The 18,893-nt window shown below is 39.3% G+C and overlaps 1 protein-coding gene across 6 annotated transcripts in view; it reads right to left on the bottom strand.

The window, feature by feature from the left end:
* SGCD (sarcoglycan delta) overlaps positions 1–18,893 on the bottom strand; it is a 379,008-nt gene that overhangs the window by 33,417 nt on the left and 326,698 nt on the right. For 5 of the 6 annotated variants that reach the window (XM_061617471.1, XM_061617469.1, XM_061617467.1 and 2 more), the window contains exon 8: positions 3,872–18,864. The exons of the other annotated variant lie outside the window; for it this stretch is intronic. In XM_061617471.1, coding sequence (XP_061473455.1) covers positions 18,691–18,864 — 174 coding nt within the window. In that variant the 3' untranslated portion in view covers positions 3,872–18,690. Of the gene's footprint in view, positions 1–3,871; positions 18,865–18,893 lie in introns of those variants that run through there. 6 annotated transcript variants of the gene reach the window in all.

The raw sequence follows: 18,893 nt of genomic DNA, 5'->3' as shown, positions 1-18,893 counted from the left end.
AAAGATACAGTATCAGTCTCAGGCTCTGAACCTGGCAACCCTAATCCAGGCTGTAATTCTGATTGGTCGTATCTACAAAGCTAACAAGAGATGACTGCTGAGGACCAGCCAGAGAAGGGGCAGCCATCACTGAAGGAGGGAACTGTGCACAAAAGAGGGAAGGATGCTTGGATGGAGGATGAAAGTGTATTTGTGTGTATGTGTGTTGCGGCTTGGGAAAAGAAACCATGCATATAAAATTATCTTCCCTCATCTTTCTTCTGAAGTGCCTGTCTTTCTTCTTACCAAGCCTGTGAATGAACATGATTACTCTCTTGTTTTTTGAGAATGATCATCGGTAATTGGTTCCATTTGTCAACTTTTGCATTCTTAATTTGAGCTCACCATTCTCTCCTCATTGGCAATTGGAGCACTCTGTTAAAGAGCACTCATAGAAAGTCTCCAAAGCATGCAGTCACATGCAAACTAAAGAATTAAATCGAAGAACTCAAATATTAGGGATGAACTTAGCATATGTGTGTGGGAGGGGAGGTTGTAAAAAAATGACTGCTACCTCTAAATATGTGTCTGTTTTTTAAATTAAGAAGAAAAGTAGTTCAAAAGTAGATCAACTTGTGGTGTATGTATGAGTGTAGGAAGAGGTGTGTGTTGTATGTGAGTATGTAAGTATGTGTTGTGCATGCATGGTTTGTGTGTATGTGGTGGCCACACCCACTGCTGGCATGCTATCCTTGGGTGGCTGGATAAGAGGTAGGGTTGCCAGGGTCAGGGCCTGAGACTGATCCTGTACCTTTAGGAGAAGAGAAAGTCAGCCAAGTACAGGTGTTCTTGCAACATTGTAATGGGAAAAACCACAAGATGGAATTCTGCCTTCCCCCTGCACAACTTTTAAAGATACAGAAGACCTCTTGGTTGCCAGGCCCAGCCAACCAAGAGGTCTTCTGTATCTTTAAAAGTTGTGCAGGGGGAAGGCAGAATTGCAAGAACACCTGCACTTGGTTGACTTTCTCTTCTTCTAAAGATACAGGATCAGTCTCAGGCCTTGAACCTGGCAGCCCTAATAAGAGGGGATGCAGCCCTTGGGCCAAAAATGTTTTTCCACCCCCACCCCCCACCCCACTAGGAGGAATTCCTGATGTAGACTTGATCACCCTAAGCCTTTCTTCCTAGAAATATAACATTGGTCATACCCCACATCCCTTGCCTAGTCTAGTGTAGGGAATTGAGATTGACTTGAAACATAGGCAAGGCCTGCCTTACCAAGCTGAATAAGACAGTCACCTTAGGCATCAAATACTGGGTGATGGGGTGATGGCGAGTTGATGGAGAATAGAACTGTGAGTGCCATATGGGTTAACCTGCATTCCCTAATCTGGCCTGTTGCCCCTCAGGTGTGGTGGAGGAGGATCCTTTTCATCAACAGTGTTGAAATAAAAGCTACCTTATACTGAATCAGGCTGCTTGCATGCCACCCCCTTTAATAGGGAGATGTTCCCTCTAACTAATAATTGGGGAATATTTCTATGTACCTGTTTACCATGATGTAACTTTTTTAAAGTGGGGGGGGTTATTTGCCTTCTCCTCCTTTGTCGGGGGATATTGTAGATTCCTGCATATCCATTTCACTCAGCATTGTTTACTCTCTTTGTTTAGGGTCTTGGGCAGAGATCTTTCCATTACCTCCTATCTGATCCTTTTTAAAATGGAAATGCCAAAGACTGAACCTGGGCCCTTCTTTGTGCAAAGCATTGCGCTGTGGTCCCTTGCCTTTCTATAAAAGAGATACTTCCTGTTCCTCATACCTGTGCCCATTTTAGTAGTCAAAGGGTGGCCAACGAGTTTCATGCCTGATGTTGCAGGCTCCATCATCTGTTACTACTCCTTGCCAGTCAGCATAGCTAATGGTGAGGGATTATGAGAATTATAGTCCCAAAAACCTGGAGGGCACCACATTGGCTATCCCTGCAGTTGTCTGTGTGGTTTCCATGTGACTGGTTAATATCTTTCACCTACTCTAATATTTCCACACCTGTAAAAAGGCAGTGTCTGGCAGCATTTACAGCTTTTGTAACTCTTAATGCTTGTTTCTGTTTAACTTCATTGAGCCTCTCCTTTTGCCACAAAAAATTACTGCTTCAAATTATGCTTTCTAAATTAAAAATATGCAACTTAAAATTTTTCCAACCCCCCTATCAAGCTTGCCTAATGAAGAACAGATGGTGCCACCCATTGCATCCTAGCAAGGCATTTGGTGTTTTCTGACTGCACTAGTGCCTTTTCTTGAAAGAAAGAAAACAAAAGCCTTACTGGGACGGTGCGAGGGAGAGTGTTTCTGACTGTAGGTGTAGAGAAACATACAAATACTGACAAAATATTAGCAGCACCATGGAAGCCTGCACTTTTTAAAGGAAGGATGCTGATAGTTTTGCAAATCAACATCAGAATGGCCCAGTAATATAATGCATCTGATTGCTTTAAGAAGGAAAAAAATACTTTAAAAAAGTATTTACTTTAACATAGCCAAACACTCCCCTTGCAAACTCAGATTTGCTTTACAGTACTATTTCAGCTAATGTGGTAGACTAAATATAAATGCTAATAATTATTGTCATATAATAATTTAAAAAGCCGCCTCCCCATTTCTATATCTGGCATGCTTTGGGGATCATGACAACTTGTAATCTTACAGGTAGGGAACTGACCCTGCATGACCATTCTGTCCAAACCTGCAGTTTCAAGTTAAGTTTAAGTACATTTGAATCTGTGACAACACAATGGACACAGTTGGACAGTGCCACAATCAATGGTTGCTGGCTTATTGTTTATTTAGCATCTGCATGAGCAGAAGAAACAAAAGCAGGTCATAACTAAGCTCGACTTTCTGTGATGTCCAAGCCCAGGATCATGGTTTGTTTGCTCTATAGTGAGCCAAAGTTACTAGACAGCCTTAATCCATAGTTTGTTATTGGCTTAAGAATTCTGGCTTGTTAAGGAACAACAGACCACAATTTGAGGTTCAGACATTACAGGAAGCCATGCTTAATTGTGACTTCCAGGGGAGAAGTGAAGCGGGAATAATTGGACTGGGTGCAGGATCATCCTTGGGTTATCATAATAAGCAAACACAGCCAATGAATGCCTCTTCCCACATTAGTTTTTTGTGAATTGCAGCCAAGAAGCACATACCTGCTCAAACAGTAACAGCAGCTTGTTGTGCCCTCTGCTGAATGTACACTGAGAACAGCATTGTTTCAGTGAAGGCACACTGTGAAAGCATCTACCACAATGTAATGTGTGAGGGCGATCTCATTGATAACTGAGGTAGTAAGAAATGTCTTACTGGTTTACTATTTATATAGGAATGCAGAAGTAAAAGTTTATTCTGCTACACACAGCCAAATGCATGTATTGTTATGCTTGATATTGATTTGGGAGCAATGTTAGTATAGTAAGGACATGTTTTTATGTGTGTTTTTTTTAAAAGTATATGTAACAGTTAAACAGATCACAGTGGTTTACAAATTTAAAAATACAACAAAAAACAGTAAAACCTTATTATTTTTAAAGAAGGAAACAGATGGAGGAACACACGATCATTCTACCACCCTCACTTCTGCCCTCCCACTGAAGCTTGACCAGGCACAAGTTGAACTGCGCTTTCATATTTCATCCCTCCCTCACATTAGGATTGCATCCTAAATGTTAAATGCACATTTGTCTTCATGCTTTTGCTCTTAAAATTGGGAAATTGAGCCACACGTTATTTCTTAACAATAATTATTTTATTAATATATTTTACAAGATTGCAGTTGAAATAATTTTAAATACAAATCTTTTTATACAGAAAGTGTAATAAAGTTAAAATACTTCCTTGTGTAATTCATAGCATTATTGCAATGCTTACAAAATTTTGCATAGTGTGCAAGGATTGATTTTACTTGATAAAAAAGTTTTAATTTTTTTCTCACACAAACACACACACATAAATAAAATATAAGCTAAACAAAATGTGAACTTCATGAAACGTGATTTAGAACTTGAACTTTTGTTCTGTTTACATGATGAAAGCATTTGTGTTTACCATAGATAAGACGATATATTTTACTATCACAGATGGAAAATTGTGATTGTATATGGACTGAGTTTTTATGTTACGTTCATAGACAGATAGGATTCTGACAGTTGACAGTGTGATTGCTTACGCCAGCAGAGAATGTATTCTCCTCTCAGTATTCTGTACACATGGCATTTTAGTGGATCAACACAAGTATATGCTATGCCAAGCACCAGTATCCAGACAAGTCAAGCTATTAAAATAAGCCATAACTATGGTCTGGAAAGTGACTTTGGTACTGCAACCCCAAGCAAACTTACCTGGAAATAAGTCCCACTGAACACTATGGAACGTATATGCTTAGGACAGTGAGTGCTATAAATCAGGAATGGGGAAACTGGCTCTCCAGTTGTTGCTGGATCACATCTCCCATTCTCCTTGACCATAATGCTGGCTGAGACTGATGGGAGTTAGACTCCAACAACATTCGGGAGGGACAGGTTCTTCATCCGTGCTGTGAGTCAATCAGATCCAGGGACATTGGATCCAGCCTGCTACTCCAAACTTCAGAAACACTATTCAAAGCAACACTGTTTTGCCCAAAGATAGTAAACTTGTGAGTACTAATGCTGGGAACATACAACATATGAGGTCCTTCATGCTTTGCTTGTAAGTTGCCCAGAAAGCATGTGGCTGGCTGGTGTTGGAAACAGAATGCTGGACTAGATGGATTTTGGGTTGATTCACCAAGATTCTTTGTGCACATATGTAAATATTGTCAATGCCTAACATTAGGCAGAGAGTCATTTTAAAAACAAACTGTCAGTTCTATCCAACGTAGGATTTACAGTGGCATTACAGCTATGAAAAGCAAAAAATCAAAATCAAAAAAGCACTTTTGGTGTTATGTGTGACAATACCAAACAATTGCTACTTGCAACCCAGTTAAATTGAAGAGAATATTGGCTGAATTCCTAAAATTTCAGTTCAGCTGAGTGGAGGACTGGGCTGTAAACAGATTTATCCATATGAAGTCATAATGGGATTTTACTAAGATCTATATGGGACTAGATGAGGGCAATCTGTAAAAAATGGAGTTTAGTTAATAAAATCTTGTGGCTTTCAGAGTCTTTTTGATTAGTCTCATAAACTTAAAAAAAATAAAAATGAAATGAACAGAAAGGGAAGGGAAAGAAGAAAAGTTGTTTTAAAAATGGTGAGGATATGCCTGTGGGAGTAAGTGTTATGGTACTAAACAGAATGGTTATAGGTGCGGCTATGGAAGTTAAGGACTAAAACGAATGGCAGAATCCATCTGTCCAAAATGCAGAGTTATGCAAATGAAAGAGGATTCTATAGGAAACTTGGAAAAGTGCACTAGTACCCTTGGTGAGCGGCAGCCAGTCATGGATGCACTGCAGTCTACTCAGTGACTGCTTAAGCGTGGGAGCGCATCAGCATCCCTATAACAAGATCCAGTAGTCCCATTTACCACAAGGCCCTGGATCTGATGATGGAGAACACCAACAGGTCTCCTAATGTGAGTAATGACTAGGTGTACTTTAGTGTGCCGGTGCACCCAGGCAATAACTAGCAGGTCATGGGAAATAGCCTTTAAGGGCTCAGTAATCTCACCCCTCTTTCCCCCATGACTGGGTTCCCATGGTAGAGTAGGGATTGCCAAATGGTGTTGGATTCCAACTCCCATCAGCTCCAGCCAGCATAATTAATGGTTGGGGATTATGGGATCTGCAGTTCAACAACATCTGCATATTGGTACATATGATGCCAATTTCTCTTATGCCTTAGACGTTATCTACCAATTCCCTGTTAAACTCTTATTTAATCCTGGTCTTTATTAGGAGATATGGTAAAACTAGTTGTGTTAAACATTTCAAGCTTCAAACTTTGCTAGGGTTCTTTTTCAGGTGCCTAAGGTTTAGAAGCACATTAGCTAGAATTCAAGAGAATTCAGTGCTCTTTAACCTATTGATTTCAGTGGACTAAAGTGCACTTAACTTTGTGTTGACTTGTGGCAATATCATTTGAACACTGAATAGATCCAGAGGAGCCAACTGTTGGACACACAATCACAACAATAAAAAGCAGTTTGCCACACTGGTACTGGGAGCTGCTGTGGTAGTAGTTTGGCCATCATTTACATATTCTTTATCTCACTCTTTGGAAAGTACATGGTTATGAAATACACAGATCTAGGAACTGAAACAAATTATTTAAGATATCTGTGGTGTGCTCTTCTGACTTAAAAAACAATAGCAACTTGAAAGCAACCACTGCGGGGGAGGGTACATTTTTAATTAAGAGTGCTGTAGGGGTGCATGCTTAGCCTTTTTCTCTGTGCTGCTGTTTTCTTGATCTAAATGAATCACAAAGGTGCCATTAGCATACATGGTGGAAAATTGACAGGTATCTCTCTGATATCTGTTACCCCCACACGGAGTCAATAGCAACTTGGGAAAATGGTGCAGGGGAAAAGTTTGAAGCCTTCCCTCAATCCTACTTCTCTGGTCAAAATCAGAACCCCCAACTCTGCAAAATGTTGGGAGATCTGATCATGGACCTTCTTGATCACATCTGTTTTGGTCCTAATCCCTGTCTATATTTTGTCAGCAAGTCATGGTTAAGATGGAGAGGCAATAGTGGGCCTTTCCATTTCTGTTCTTCCTGCAAAATATATTGAATTAGGCCTTTGGCCAATGTGAATCTAGAACACCCACCAGAGTAAATGACATTCTGCATTTTACATGACTGCAGTATCACTTGCTGTTTAGAGCCAGTAGAAGAGGGAAAGCATAGGCCCTATGTGGGGCCTATATTAAACACCAACTGCAAAGTTGTCTCTTCCCTCAAAGGCCCATGTCCTTTTGCCCATCTGGATGCATACTTCATTAACACAGATCAGTGTTCACCTTAATAACTTGCTCCTGCATTGATACTGATGCTTGTTCGATGGGTGTAAGATGACTGCAGAGAACACTGAACAGCAATTGCTTTTGCTATTAATGTTATTTAAGCTGCTTATGCTTATAACTGGGGTGTCATTAATATACCACTAAAGCTTCAATTATTTCTTGTATCTGTAAGACAAACTATATTTAGCCAGAGCTAGTAACTAAAAACCCAAAGAAGAACCAGGAAAAAGGCACTCTTTCAACAAAAATGTTATTCCCTTTGTTAGCATATAAAAAAATCTAAGAACGCAACCAGTAACATAAAATATGTAGTGATATAATGAAACTGCAAGAGGGAGAAGTGTAGCAATGTTTTCAGTACCAAATCTCTATGAAAAACAGAATCCCACCGTTTTTTGTTGTATGCATTGTTGCATATAACTGCTTTGCTGTGAAAAAACCTTGTTGAAGCCCATAGAAATAACATTGCTTTAGAAAGTGGTAATTAGGCAGCAGAAGATATTGGGCTGTTTTATCTTTTATCAGTGATTAAGGTTTTAGAAAAGGAAAAAGAAAAGAAAACCCACACATGAATGTGGAAAAAAATTCTATGACAATGCAGAGATGCTATGCAGCAAGCTTATTGTTAGAGGAGATATAGAAATACAAGAAATAAAAACCTTCAGGAAACTTTCTGGAAAAGCCCCAAAGCCTCTTTTAAAAACAATATTTTTTTAAAAAAATCAGTGGGTGAAAACAGCCCACGTTTGAAGGTGGCACGATGGAAATGTAACATTTTTGTATTTTCCTCCTCTCTACCACACACTCTGGCAGAAAGTCAAAGCAGAACAAACAGTAAGGCAAATAAATTATTTTAAATTGTTCTTTAGCATACCTTTTCTTTCACAACTAATATTGATCACAAAATGATCAGCACACTGCACCATTTTCAAAGAGAAATTGAGATTCATCGTATCATCTTTGAAAAGGCAGCATGCAGCTGCTACTAAGACAATAGTACTAGCAAAAAAAAAATTGAAGCTAAAGATGACAAGGTGCTCTGATACAAGAAGATGAAACATTTCCAGCTGATGGCAGTACTGCTGGGCTTTCCTAGCAGAATACCATCTGCACTAGTCAAATCAATTTCCGAGAAATTTCACATCCCTGTGGTTTTGACAGATTTGCATGGGAAATTTCAGTATATCTCCCTGCCCCTTAAGTTGGATATACAACTTACATAGCTACCTCTTCCACCAAAAGAAAAAAAAGAGATTTTGTGCCAACTTGCTGTTCCTTGGATTCAGAAAGCTTCAAAAAGCTCTAAGGATAAGATCTTCCCCAACAGAGCAGCTTTGAGGAAAACAAAGAAGCATTAATTTTTTTCCCCAATAAAAGGTCCACAAAAACTTATTTTTAGAGAGGCATTCCCTATTCTCATACTAATGGTATAGGGGATTCTATTGCAGTAGTAGTATTGCTTTTTTACATTCTTGAGTATCCAAATGCAACAAAATACAAGTAAATAAAGTACACACACAAATACTTGTTGATTCTTTAACATATAGTGGTCCAGTTTGCATGTCATGGTAAATGATAGGTAATAGTTTATCATGAATATGCTGAACTACACTGTTTTGTTCATCCCTCTCACATTGGAGGGCAAAAAGCCACAAGCCCTGACATAGTGCTACATGCAAACCAGGTATTGTGATTTGTTTACTCCAACAAACCACCATCAATATGCCAAGAACAAATCTTGGCTACAGATTGTGATTTCTTTAGAGTGAAACATGGCCCGTATTTCTTCCAAGTGAAAACCACGACCCTTGTTAGATCACTCTGGAAATGAGCTTAATTAAACATGTTTTGTGAGGTCCATTGCAAAACAAGCAAAAGTTACCAAGATCACCCTTTATACAGCAGAAAAGTTTATTTAGTAGGACTTTTGGTCTCTGAAATAGTTACAAGTTTAGTTTATTTCTCCACTGACTCCATTTCAGAATTTGTGATGTCCATAGCTATAAGTATGGGCTTTTGCCACAAAAGTGTATGAACATGATCTATAAAGTAAAAACAATAAAGCTGGTAGACTGAGGTCTGGAATTTAATAGGATTAACAGCACAACACACAGACGTCCAAGCTGGATTTAGAAAGGGAAGAGGCACCAGAGATCATATTGCAAACATACGGATAATGGAACAGACCAAGGAATTTCAGAAGAAAATCACCCTGTGCTTTATAGACTACAGTAAAAAGTCAGTGTAGATCATGAAAAACTATGGAATGCTTTAAAAGAAATGGGGGTGGCACAGCATCTGATTGTCCTGATGCGCAACCTATACTCTGCACAAGAGGCTACTGTAAGGACAGAATATGGAGAAACCGAGTGGTTCCCCATCGGAAAGGGTGTGAGACAGGAGTGTATTTTATCACCCTATTTGTACGCAGAACATATCATACGGAAAGCAGGATTGGACCAAGATGAAGGAGGTGTGAAAACTGGAGGGAGAAACATCAATAATTTAAGACATGCAGACGATACCATACTCTTAGCAGAAACCAGTAATGATTTGAAACGAATGCTGATGAAAGTTAAAGAGGAAAGCACAAAAGCAGGACTACAGCTGAACGTCAAGAAGACTAAAGTAATGACAACAGAAGATTTATGTAACTTTAAAGTTGACAATGAGGACACTGAACTTGTCAAGGATATCAATACCTCGGCGCAGTCATTAAGCAAAATGGAGACAATAGTCAAGAAATGAGAAGAAGGCTAGGACTGGGTAGGGCAGCTGTGAGAGAACTAGAAAAGGTCCTCAAATGCAAAGATGTATCACTGAACACCAAAGTCAGGATCATTCAGACCATGGTATTCCCGATCTCTATGTATGGATGTGAAAGTTGGACAGTGAAAAAGGCGGATAAGAGAAAAACCAACTCATTTGAAATGTGGTGCTGGAGGAGAGCTTTGCGCATACCATGGACTGCGAAAAAGACAAATAATTGGGTGTTACAACATATTAAACCAGAACTGTCACTAGAAGCTAAAATGATGAAACTGAGGTTATCATACTTTGGACACATCATGAGAAGACATGATTCACTAGAAAAGACAATAATGCTGGGAAAAACAGCAGGTAGTAGAAAAAGAGGAAGGCCAAACAAGAGATGGATTGATTCCATAAAGGAAGCCACAGACCTGAACTTACAAGATCTGAGCAGGGTGGTTCATGACAGATGCTCTTGGAGGTCGCTGATTCATAGGGTCACCATAAGTCGTAATCGACTTGACGGCACATAACAACAACAAAACAGCACAATTCCTATACATGACTAGAGAAGTGAGCCCCACTGTATTTAAAGGGGCTTATTCCCAGTATCCTTTACACTGAGCTAGGGCTGCTTCTTATTTTATGTTTAAAAGACACAGCTCAGTTTAATGTAGCAGGATACGCAGGAATCTGAAGCGATCTTGTAATGTAAAGCAGGGACTACAGTCAAGACAGAATATAATATAAAATGGCTTTGGTGGTCTTCTGTCAGTGACAGTGTCATGGAGTTCCATACATATCAAAGGGAAACTGTGTACTTGCCGATAACATTGGATTTATTCTTTTCTTTCAGAAATGTTTTAACAAGTCCCTTTAGGCTTACATTTCTTTCAAATTTTCAAGTCATTTTTGCCTTTTATGCACCTCAAAATATATGATCCTTTTTTTCTTCATTAAGAAGACAAGTTATAGGTTGTTTTTCAACTTGTTTTATCAGCATGAACTTTGTGAATGAAATCTCAGTTCACATGGAAGCTAAACATGTTAAATTAACACAGTGGCTTGAGTCTCTTCCCCACTGCTAGTTTTGATATGAAACTTAAGCCCACAAGAGGAAACTAACAACAGATGCGCGCTCTCTCTCTCTCTCTCTCTCTCTCTCTCTCTCTCTCTCTCTCTCTCACTCTCTCTCTCTCTCACACACACACACACACACACACACACACACACACACACATCAATTTTAGTTACAAGCTCTGGCACTGAAGGAGGGCAAGGATGAGTCCTATAATGCTCAAGATCACCTAATTTTCTGCTGGCTGCTGCATAAATCTTTCAATTGCAATCCTGGAACAGTTTTATCAGAATGAGTGCCAAACAGAAGGAAAAGAATAGCTTACAATGGGCCAACTTATATGCATGAAAAAAGGGGTTTCTGAGCTCCAGGCTCTTCTAGATATGGGTATACTCCTATGAGAGAAACTGTCCCATGGCATATTATACATATGTAATGATGCCGCATGGGATCCTCCAACATTATTTCTGATGCAATGCAGACATGAGCACTGTAACTGCATCTGTATGCAGCATAAATTGTGTGTGTTGGTTAATGGTCACCATGAAACTGAACCATGGGCTTGTGCTGAGCAGGTATATTCTTTACAGTGCCACCCTCCCATCAAAGTATATGAGACAGCTAATTGCCAAAATTAGTGATTATTCAAACTTCCCTTTCTAAGCCACAGAAGGTGACTTGAGTGCCAAATGAACAAAAACAGAAAATAATGCATCTGAAGGCCAATTCATACGATCTGTTGAGGTTGTGGTGACTGGGTGATAAGCTTCCACAGATGGCCCTGCATTAAAACTATGTGCCCAAAGGTGGTGTTTTGGATAACCTTTTCACTCAATCAAATCATCACTTCATAAACATGGCCATGAACTGACCCTGATTCTTCTATCTGGGGGGGAAAAAATCTACAAAGCTTAAATACCTGCTGATTCTCATCAACAGAACACAAGGCCTCATCTTCTTTGGCACAATGGAAAGAAAAGTAGAAGTGCCCCCTTGAACTCAATGAGATTCACATTCAGAAACATACTCCAGTAAGTAAAGCTTATTCACAGGAAAGTGATTGCAGAATTGCAGCCTTAAGCAGTTAAATGAGTGTTTAAATTCTATTGCTTTAACTTTTGACAGAGCCTGCTGTCTGATCCTATGCATGTTAACTTGGAAGTAGGTCCCACAAAATTCAAGTGGATCTTACTCTGAAATAAGTGTGCACAGAATCACACTCTGGGGCAAAGCCAACTTTCCTGAGATTGTGCCTGGTGTCTTCTTTATTTCCAAGGCCCATGACAATAATAGTCAACTCCAAATGATGTAAAACTTCAGATTTACACAATCTAATGTAATAAACTGTATCTATTCTATATAGTATTCAAACAATTTTTAAAGAATTTTGTCAGGGACATTTTCTTAGTGGCAACTTCTCATTTTAACTGTTGACCTGGTAGTTACCTTGGATTGGATCCAAAGTTAATTGTGCATAGAGATGACCCAATGTGTGTATTCTAAACAGGCCTAAATCTGGACCCAATCCATTGACTGCTGAATCAGACCAAGCCAGAAAGTAATGCATTCTGTTTTCAATGACATTGCTGTAAAGGCAGGTATTCCACAGTACTTTCTAGGTATAAAACAATCCTAGCACCCTCTGAAAGTCATACAAATTCAGCTGGCACAGTAATTTAGAGCAGTTATAATGCAAGGGGTGTAATATTGCAACTGCTTGAAGTCAGTGACAACATTTCCACGGACTTTGTGCAGATCAGGCCAATAATCAGAAACCCTGATAGAGAAAATCCCTGGGATGTCTACTACAGGCATGTAAGCCAATGGCAGCTCTTACATTGATTTCAATGCAAGCATATTCCACGTCCACCTTTGCTTTTCCTTGGCAACCAGAGGTAAAGATAAACTGCCATCTGGGAGAAATAACAGTATGGGACAAAACTGAGAAATTACGTTATGGATGTGAGTACAAACAACTTATGCTATGAAAATGATCATAAAGCTAAAGAAAAAAATTAAACCAAAACTACTGCAGAGCCCACTAAACTCTGTTCATTAATGAAAAGAACAACTTACACATTTTTCAAAAAGAAAATGCAGACACCTGTTTTAGTGACCTGCCACCATGTTGCCTCTGCAAGTGACAATGGGTGGTGTTCAACTCAATAACTGCGCAAGCAGAATGACTTCTACTTGTGCAACAGGACTTTCTTCCCCTCTCCTCCCCCCATGCATGCCTCGTACCATCCCCAAATCTGCTCTGGAGGGTAGGGAGAAACCAGAATACAGATTTAGGCAGCATGTGGGGGGAGAAGAGGGGGAGAATGTTCCATTGTACAAGGAGAAATCCTTGCGCTGATGGAACATTTGCCTTAGTGCTACCTTGAATATAACCCAATATGTTGGCAGTCCTTTTAAAGCAGCATTTCTCAGGAGATTGCCTCCCTCAGAAATGTGTAGAACATCTTTTAAAATTGGAAGTGGAAAAGATAGAACACAGAGAGAAGCCAATGCTGTAACAGAATAACAAATAACAATTTATTACAAAAATAATAGTTTAAAACATTATCTTAAAACATATAGGTTTTGGTTGTGTCAGTATATAGTACACTGAAAAAACAAAACAAAACCCTACAAGTATGTTGATAGTATCCTGACACTAGTACAAAAATCTTCCCACATTTATATAGGAAGATATTTATGACTCATCAAAATCTGATATACTGCTATATACAAACTGATCATACTGGGAAGAAACTTGTGATCTTTTAAAAGGTACAATATACTTGCAACAGAGACTTATATGTTTTATGAATTCTTTTAACAACTGAGATTTGAAATAAATAGTTGTAATTTTTGTTATTCCTTTGGTAAAGGCAATACAGGGCACAGTGATTTTATTTTTGTTTTGTTTTTTGCTTGTGATCTATCTTTCCAACAAAATGTATGGGCACAATTTTGTGCATGCCATAGACATGACAGATTGAAAACATGACAGATTTAACTAAGGTGCCCACAACATGGGCAACATTTGCATGATACAAGAATCTGCTTCACCATTAGATCACATGTATGACACTCCGTATTGATAGGCATGGCTTCTTGTCATATCAAACTATTGCTGTTCAGAAATGTCTACCTACAGAGTAAAATTCCAAAGCCAGCATAGGTTTACATATTGCATAAGCCCTAATCTGAGGATTTAAGCATCCTATAATTTTCATGCTTGGTTTTTGCCAGGTTATAAAGAACTGGGGGAGTGAGAGGAAATGATTACGTTTCAAACCATAAACTTTCCTACCCAATTTGTTTTCAAAAGAAAAGGGTTCGAGCAATGTTAAAAAGTGTGCATCCGACAAAAGGAAGCAAAGGAGAGTTTAAATGACTGCTAGCAGCTATCTTCTCTTGTGAGAAAGGTAGCTACTTCTGGTGGTAGGATGTAACGGTCTCCCTTGCAAGCCTAGTGTAGGGTCAATTAGGATCAGTAACTAAGCAAGCAGGGTTGGGGAATCTGTGGCCCTACAGATTTTCTCTGTTCTACAGTCCTGACCGCTGGCCATGCTGACTGGGGTTTGGGGGAGTCCAATAACATCTGGAGGGCTACAGGTTCTCCATCTGATCTAAAAGATGTTTGCTGTGCTGTGAAATAACTTGGTAGCATCATTTCCAACACCCCATCTCTCTGCATATGGTCAAGCTTGCCTACAGTCAGCGTAGTCAACAACTATTCTTAACTTTAAAGGCGCAAGCTCACGGCCCAAATTAACATAAAAATGAGCTATCAGAAAGATAAGTCCTTCAGGAACTAAGACACAAAAACCTAAAGACACTGATGATTCATCTCAAAGGAACTGAATTTCATTGTCTTGTTCCGTTATCAGTAAAATTAATGGGGGAACAAAATGTTGAATTACTCTTGTTACATGGTAATATGTGTAGTTTCTTTGCAGAGGTGAGCTTATTTATCCTGACTTACTTAATACATCCTGACAAGTATCCCTTAATGAAATGGCCTTACATGTGATCATTATTCAATATGAAATGAAAAAGAAAAAAAATTACCACAGTACACAAACCCCTCTGAAGCCAGACCTCCAGGATTAGCTTAGAAGTTCAGTACCCAGGTTGAAACATGACAGAGATATGCACTTGCTCCAGGTGCTCCATAGCCTTTATGAATTTCTAATGAGTCTCATTCATGTTGCTTTAAAAGCCTCCATTCATCTCTCAAAGATTGCAACCCCACCATTCTTTCCAACCTTCAGTCCAACACTCCAAATTAATAGTAAGATAAATATGATGTGCTTCTCCTTGCTGAGTGCATTGACTTAAGGCATAGGCACAAGTCTCCCTCTTTGAACAGAGATAGTGTATAGTCCTGTGTTCCAATACAATTGTTACCCTGGGTGACCCCCTTGCATTTGAATGTCAGGTCAAAAACCTTTCAGTTAGGTTTGAAATCCTAACAGTGTCACTAAGGCTGCAATCTTAAACACTCTTACTATGAAATAAGCCTCATTGAATACACTGATACTTACTTCTGAGTAAACATATATAAGATTGCACTGTAAATTTAATGTATTATAATTTTACTGTCCATCAAAACTGCACTTCACTGGTGTCTTCAAGCCTTATTTACCACTAACCTGAAGCACCTAGGTACAATATTTAGTAATGGCTTAATCCAAACTTCATTGAAATTAATGGGAATGCCTTCCAAACTGACTTAATCAGTCTTGCTATCAAGTTCTTGGTGCTCTCTAGCCCACAAAGAAATCCAAGGAAAAGGCTTGAAAGAATATATAAAATTCTATTTTGAGGTTGCTGCAGGTATAATCACGAACCCATATTTACTTAAGCTGAGGGTTCTATATAGGTTCCAAGATATATTTTTGCTTTTTTATGGATTGTAGAAATGCATGTGGGAGTTATTTATGGAACCATTTTCATACATTGTGTGCCCTTCTTACGACACATCAGATCTGTGATGCTGTTACTACTTCCATTTCATAGACGATTCCTGTAAAGAAAGCAAAAATGTCCTATGGCAAAATACATTGTAGCATATGTTTTTGTCCCACAAAAAATATTGTTAGTCTTTAAATGCCATATAATTCAGGTGGCATTTCATGCTAGTCCTACTCAGAGGAGACCCATTAAAGTTAATAGACATAGCTAACTTAGATTCATTAATTTCAGTGAGCCTACGCTGAGTCGGATTTAGTTGAATACAACCCTTTGTTGCTTTTGCTACAGCAGACCAAAAATTCCACCCTTTCCCTAGTTCCTGTGGGAAAGTCTCTTGGGCTCAGTTTTGAAGGAAACTCATTGTACTGCTTTTCAGTGAACTGACTGTGTCATAATCAGTGCATAATCAGTTCTTCAAAATAAGCATCTCTGATTTTTTCATCTGTCCAAAAGATGTGACCTTGACCTTCTATGGCTCTCCCTATAACATTCTGGATAGGGAATTTAGTTAACTTTTAAAAAAATCAAATTTATATGCCACCTTTCCTGCTGAAATGGGCCCTCGAGGCAGCTGTGTCACTGCCCTTTACATTGTCAAGTTCCATTAGACATTTTCCCACCCAGTTCATGAGCATTTTTACAATTATAATAAAAAAACTTTCCAGAAACTAGAAATATTGATAGCAGAGGATGAACCAGTCATCCATCAGTTGTGATATTCCTATATTTTTATATGTGCAACAGGCATCTTGCCTTTTACTCAGCAATAACAGATTGCCTTTTGTTAACATCAAGATTTTTTCCTGTACTTTCTGCCCTCTTTGCGTGCGTGTGTGTCCAATGTGTATTCCATTCCATGCTATTTGCACAGCCTATGCTAGTTCCCTGGTCATCTGTACTGCGACAGTAATGATCCTTAGTAAAGCATGTTTGGAATATTTGACATGACAAGATAAACATTAATACAAGGCTTTTCCTCACTGAATAATTTTCTTCCTTTCATGGAACTACTTTTTCCTACTCTTGCTGAAACGGGAGAGCAATTACTTTTTCCTGAAGATACATGTATGACATGCATCATGCACTCATTGTATCCTGATAGTGACGTGCAGTAGAGAGGGCAGAAAAGCCAAGGCAGTTCTCAGCAAAATGTGTGAGAATAGACCCTGGTTCTTTTCCATGCTTATAGCCTCTTGTTTGTCCATCTGGCATCAGCCTCCCATACACAGGATCTTGAATGGACTTTATGCTTATCATAAAACTGCTCACAACTGTTACTCTCATGTTCGTCTGATAGGACACAGTTTTTACCGCCTTTAAGCATTATCAGTGTGGAGGGTTTCCATGCAATTAAAGAGAAATGGGGCCATGCTGCTGGTCCGGTTCCAATGCTGCATTGCCATCACAGCTCTGCCTTCCACTTCCAGGTGTTGAGCAATGCTCTGAAGCCATGGAGGCTCCTCCATGTAATGGGAAATCCCAATGACACAGGACTACTGATTGTGTGGAGGACTCTCTCCATGAACACAGCCAGCTTCTGATTCAGACGATCACATGGAGTTAGGGGGTGGAGCCAGAAAGATGGACACATAATCAGAAGCATTTAATCACACTGAGGCCCTTGAATCACATTGAACCCCTTCACCCAGATAAAATGTAAAGGAGCTGTTTTTATATCATCAAGATGATGGCTGTTAGGTCCATGATTATGGAGAGTAGTGTAGAATACCACTCTTGAAATATGTACTTCTAATTAAAAATGGACAGTGTGTCTTGGAGCACCCTAAGCAGTAGGTAATTTTATCATCACGTCTGATGGATTTTCATGGCATGATAATAATCAGAGATGCTTATCTCATTATGCTGTCTTTAACCAGGAAGTTTCTTCTTTGATTTGAAGAGACTAAATAAGAAGAGATCTCTTTTCTATATACCATAACCATGGTTCTTAAAGTGCAAGGTGAGCCATCCTAAGGTAAGCAGGGCAGCAGTTAAACAACTGTAGTATCCTATCATCTGAACATTTCTGAGCCTATGGGCTATGAAGGGAGATACCAGTGCGACTCACCTCCTCCCAGTTCATCCCAGGTGTTGAATTGACTGCCAGTCCTTATGATTATTTTTTGGTTGTTTCTGAATAATTTCATTCACAGGAGGATTGTCCATGTAGCCTGGACACCTTCCTTGCCTTTGATTTTCTACCTTCAGGCCTGGGCTGAGAAGAATTGTTACAAGATGAGCTGCCCTTTTGGGGGGAGGGGTTATCTTAGGCTTGCTTCACACATAACATGATACCTACACAGGTGTTCATGGATTAGAAAAATAACATAGGAACCTGTGTATGTCACATGTGAAGATCATGTACCAGTCTATTTTTGATAGACCTATTGGAGACCCAGAATTGCAGATCTGAGTATCTGCACATGTGACAGATTAAACATGGGTGCAATTGTGTCGCATGACATTTCCTCCTACTTCCATGCAGGTAAAATGGGAGGTGGCCTTTAACTAAATTTGGAGAGGCTTGAAAGCATGTCCTTGCAGAGGCTTGTTTTGACACAGTTTGAATACTCCTGGAAACTTCTGAATCCAATTTGCACATATTTTACAAATTTTGGTGTGGGAGCAATACTACACAAAGAGGGTCACCCTGGGATTTCTTGTACTGAAACTTCATTTTACACAAAGGAGATATATATATATATATATATTTCTATCTATATATATCTATATATTTATATATTCACACACACACATGCACACACACACGCACGCGCACACACACGCGCACACACAAAAGTCTTTGATAGGCTTTCTGTGTTCTAGTAAAAATAGTTGGCAGCTGCTGTCTAGGAGGCTGAAAAAGGCCTTGTGCTGCCAGCGATGTGTGCCATAAATAGTCTCTCTCAGAGGCAGACACTTGGGTCTATCTGGCAGGTGGAAGTAGATCCTGCCTGAGACAGGAATAACCTCCCATTGGGACACACACACAGCTCGTAGATTTTTTGCCTCGATCCTGTAGAGGAGAAGGATCCCTGAGGCAATCTAGGTAGTTTGATATTTGCAGCCTCCAACGTTATCTGAAGAGGAAGAGAGAAAATAAATTAGC

The sequence above is a fragment of the Rhineura floridana genome, chromosome 3 (genome assembly GCF_030035675.1).
Source record: "Rhineura floridana isolate rRhiFlo1 chromosome 3, rRhiFlo1.hap2, whole genome shotgun sequence".
NCBI classification, from domain to species: domain Eukaryota; kingdom Metazoa; phylum Chordata; class Lepidosauria; order Squamata; family Rhineuridae; genus Rhineura; species Rhineura floridana.
Note: the sequence above shows the minus strand (reverse complement) of the source record. Positions and strands in the feature narration are given on the sequence as shown.